This window comes from Triticum dicoccoides, chromosome 5B (genome assembly GCF_002162155.2).
Source record: "Triticum dicoccoides isolate Atlit2015 ecotype Zavitan chromosome 5B, WEW_v2.0, whole genome shotgun sequence".
In the NCBI taxonomy this organism is placed as follows: domain Eukaryota; kingdom Viridiplantae; phylum Streptophyta; class Magnoliopsida; order Poales; family Poaceae; genus Triticum; species Triticum dicoccoides.
Genome location: NC_041389.1, coordinates 374,098,742 through 374,103,269, shown reverse-complemented (window position 1 = coordinate 374,103,269; position 4,528 = coordinate 374,098,742). Strand labels below are relative to the sequence as shown.

Below are 4,528 nucleotides of genomic sequence, written 5' to 3'. Positions count from 1 at the left end.
TGATCCTGCCTCCGATCTATTACCCTCCGGTTTATATAGACACCGGAAGGGCTTTAGGGTTGTACAAAGTCGGTTTTACAAAAAAGGAATAAGATATTCGGACACCTATACTTGCCAGCCACGCATACGGGAGTCCTCACCGAACACGGGAAGTGATTTTCTGTCTTGTATCTTGACGGCCTATCAGTCCGGCCCACATTAACAGACCGGACGCCCGAGGACCCCCTAGTCCACGACTCCCACAGGCACCACGTCCAGCTTGTTAAGTTAATGGAATATATGATGTGTTCCTTTCAAAAGAAAAAAAAATATTCTCTTTGGTTACAAAGTTTGCTAGGAAAATCTTACAATCAGATAAGAGCGAGTAGTCCGTTGAGCGTGAGTATTATTTCCATGAACAGTTATGTATGATGCACACAACTCTGTGTGTGTGTGTGTGTGTAATGCTGGTATCGATACAAACGGAAAAATTAAGACCAGAATTTCTTTGTAGTTACTGAGTGAAGGAAAGTACAATATGGGAGCGTGATGAATATAATCTCAAATGCAACTAACTAGATATGCTTACACACATATATATAGCACCGATCAGAGGTTGAAGAACTCTCAGACTGCCGACTGGTTCGGTGCTCCTGTCACGCTTCCATGGACAGAGACCTGTCGTCCTCCTCGCGAATGGCATTGATCATCCCGGCGACCTCCCTCATGGTCGGCGGCACCTCGCCGGGCGAGGCGTCGATGCACCTCATGGCGACCTGCAGCAGCCGCACCATCCGCTGCTCGCTGACGCCGTCGCGGGAGAGCAGCGCGCGGTCGAACACCTCGGCGGTCCACTCCTCCTGGATCACCGAGGTCACCCACCGCGCCAGCTCCGCGCCGTCGCCCTGTGCCGCCGTGGCCTTCCCCGTGAGCAGCTCCAGCAGAAGCACGCCGAAGGCGCGCACGTCCGCGCGGAGACCGGAGCTCCGGCTGCTGCCCACGGCGGCGGCCAGCGGCGGCGCGATGACGCCGTACTCGCTGATGCAGGGCTCCATGCCGGCCGTGAAGAGGATGTTGGTGGACTTGAGGGCGCCGTGGGCGATGGCGCCCTCTGCCGCCGCCGCGGAGTCGATGGAGGAGGACGTGGAGGAGGCGTAGGAGCTCGCGCCGTCGCCGCGCATGGTGGCGTGTAAGAAGGCCATGCCGTCGGCCACCTTGGTAGCGATGTGAAGGCGCGCCGGCCAGTCAAGGGGGGCCTGGCTGCTCTCTATAGAGCCTGCAAATCATCGTCGAGAAGAACCTCGTTATTTTCTTCGCTCGGAATAACATTTTACTGCGAAGTAGTAATGCTCGAAGGAGCATAATCTTACTAAGAACTAATGCATGCAGAAAGAATCGGGAATTGTTTATCTTCTGCAAGGAGTCATAAAAGTTGGCATGTGTTAGCAGATTGTTCATGATGATTGCTACAGAAATGTGCATGAGGGCAAATTTCTTTCCACGGTTTGGGCGTTTCTTTCCTAAAAGAAATTCGAATTTCCAACTTTCAGACCATATATCCAGTGAATGGGTATTAATCTCTTCGAGTTTCCTGTACATAATTATCTTAATTTGGGATATTTTGATACTCCAAGTGTTGAAACTTTCTTGTTTGAATCGATGTGATGTGTAGCAGTTTGTATTTCTCTTCTCCGACTTTTTATTGTAACGAGAAGAGCGAAGGAGCATACCGTGGAGTAGCTTGTGGAGGCTGCCGTTGCTCTGGAACTCGTAGACCACCAGCTTCTCCTGCGCGGCGCAGTAGAACGCAAGCGGCGGCAGGACGGCCGGGTGCCTCGCCCGCGCGACCCGCTCCATCCGCCGCCGGAACTCGTCGTCGCTCACCGACGCGTCCTTCACCCGCTTCACCGCCAGCGCCGCCCCGCCGGGCACCGCCACCTTGTACGAGCTCCCGTACCGCCCGCGTCCCAGCAGCTCCGCGGGAGACTTGAGCAGGTCCTCGAACCGCAGGTCCTTGGCCGCCGCGGCCGCCGCCGTCGACGTGACCGAGGCCGTGCCCGACCGCCGCAGCACCACCAGCGACGTCGACGCCGCGCCCTTGCGCGCTGGGCTCCGCTCCGCCGAAGCCGGCAGCGAGTAGGCCGACGCCGACTTGCTTGTCGTCGTCGTCGTCGGGTTGCTGCTGTCGAACATGTCCTTGCCGACCATGGCCTTCTTGCCCAGCTTGTTCCTCTTCCTGGAGCAGAGCTTGTACACGACGAATGCCACGATGACGGCACCGAGGAGGACGTACCCGAGGTACATGAGGATCCTCCGCGTCTTCTTTGATTTGCTCTCCCCGGAGGGACACGGGGAGAACATGGGCTCTCCGCACATGCCGGCAGCGTTGGCCGCGAAGCTGTCGTCGCGGAAGCGTCCGGTGTTCTTCGGGATAGGTCCGGTGAGGTTGTTGTTGGACACGTTGAAGGTCTCGAACTTGTCGAGGTCGAAATCAGGAATGGTGCCTTGGAAGTGGTTGTCGTTGGCGTTGAACCTTATGAGGCCGCGCACGTCGCTGAGGCCGGCGGGGATCTCGCCGGAGAAGTCGTTCCTGGAGACGTCGAGCACGTGGAGCTTCCTGAGGTTGCCGAGGGAGCTCGGGAGGGCGCCGGAGAGCTGGTTGCGGTCGACGTAGAGGTGGGTGAGGCCCGAGCAGGCCGAGACGCCCGCGGGGAGGCCGCCGCGCAGCGTGTTGTTCTGCAGGCTCACCACGCGGAGCGCCGGTGCGGCGCAGAGCGACTCCGCGTCGATGGTGCCGTTGAGGCCTAGGGACTGGAGGTCGATAACCTTGATCAGGCCGGCGTTGCTCGCGCCGTTCTCGAAGCACTTGACGGTCCCTCCCCACTTCGAGTCGCTGCCGTTGCGGCCGCCGGTGCCGTCACAGGGGTCGGTCGACGCGTCCCAGCCGAGGTCGCTCGCCGTCTTCTCGTCGCCACCGGCGAGCTTGGTCAGGAAATCGACGAGGGAGTCCAGCACATCTTCATCCTCCTTACCTCGAACCTCACACGAGCAGCAGACCAGTAAGGCCACTACGATGGCAGCAGCCACGGCAGGAATCCTCCCCATGATGTGATGAAGATCGAGCACAGCTCACTGAACCCCGGTGGTGTGCTGGACTGAGAGCTCTGTGATTTTCTGACGTGAATTAAGGAGCCCGGGATATGGCTGCATGCATGGCGCTGGCTGGCACGCACGGGTGGTTGCAGTTGCAAGTGGACAAAGACGGCGAAGTTTTCAAAGGCCGGTGTGCATTTGGCGCGCATGCTGTGGCCAGGGAACAAGGTGGAGGCGCCAGATGCCGGCCGGGAGGGAGGGCGTCCCTCTTCTCCATCTGCGTCAGGCGGCCGGCCGGGGCGACGGCACGAAATGGTCGTTTGGAACACGACGCACGTCTCGATCATGGAGTCTGCCATACGGGAATCTCTCCGTTTGGTGAACTGAACAGAGATCTCATTTGACGTAGTGCTAATTTGGAAGGCATGTGTCTCAAGCTGTTTGTTGGGATGATGACTTGGTATTGCGTGCGTCGTGGAAAATGACCGTGTTGGCTGATTTGATGGGCCGATCTGTTGGTGCTTTTGCCATGGCTAGACCCAGAGTGACATGTGGAATCAGCCAAACGATTACTGGCGGCTGTTGCTTCTCTGCCAATTACAGTACATCTTAACAAATTTGTTTGCTCTATCAGAATTTTACAATAGCAGGGGGGAAACGCAAGCAAGCATCTGTGGAAGTTCATCATATCATTTATTTTCTTAAAGGGAGGCAAAAGATTTACCTCATCTCGTTAATAAAGAAGAAGAGATAACATAGTTTAGGTTTTAAAGGAGAGGCAGAAAAGAAAGCCTCTCAAAATACAACATAGATACTACTCTTGTGGTATCAGAGAGCTCAAATGCTTTCCCCGGGCGAGGACCCAATTCCTCGCTTTGTTACAGAAAACTCGCGCATTTCTCTTGTTCTAAAGCTCCCAGGTTACTAGCATAATGAGTGAGGCGACGGCCTTCCTTCTATGTCCAGGCGCGATACCGTGAGTTTTCACCACCCGTAGACCGAAGTCAAACCTCCCTAATCGGCAATGGCCAGCTCCGACGCGTCAAGAAAACCTCTAACGACGGTCCAAACTCGTAGGGAGTATCGACATTTGCAAATGATGTGTGCAGCGGTCTCCGGCTCCCTTTTGCAAAGCCAGCAAGTTCATCATATCATGGGCTTCACAGTCTTTTTCACTCTATTCACCCGCCAGTCTTATTCATAACAAAAAGAATATTTGAGTACTTGTGGGGAATTTAGTTCCCATGTGTAGGGTTCGTACAGGTGACATCTACAAAAATGTGTTTGGTTAATGTTAGATGCCTCAAATTTTCGCTCGCGACAGTTGATTTCGAGGCTGAAGACCGAGGCAACGTGACGAGCGCCAGCGAGGAACGCCCATCTAGGGGCGACCGAGTCATGACCTCGCCAGAGATGGGAATGGCGCTAGGAGTGGCATAGGGTTGTGATGTCCCAG

At 55.6% G+C, this 4,528-nt stretch overlaps 1 protein-coding gene and 1 pseudogene across 1 annotated transcript; one reads left to right on the top strand and one right to left on the bottom strand.

Moving 5' to 3' along the window:
* Positions 1–675: 675 nt before the first annotated feature.
* On the top strand, positions 676–1,305 carry LOC119309541 (annotated as a pseudogene).
* Positions 1,306–1,309: 4 nt separating this feature from the next.
* Positions 1,310–3,084, bottom strand: LOC119309540 (receptor-like protein kinase BRI1-like 3). The gene is made up of 4 exons (XM_037585524.1): positions 2,185–3,084; positions 1,710–1,767; positions 1,367–1,445; positions 1,310–1,328 (listed from the first exon to the last, which is right to left on the bottom strand). The coding sequence occupies exons 1-4, from the start codon at positions 3,082–3,084 to the stop codon at positions 1,310–1,312; spliced, it is 1,056 nt and encodes a 351-aa protein (XP_037441421.1).
* Positions 3,085–4,528: the final 1,444 nt, after the last annotated feature.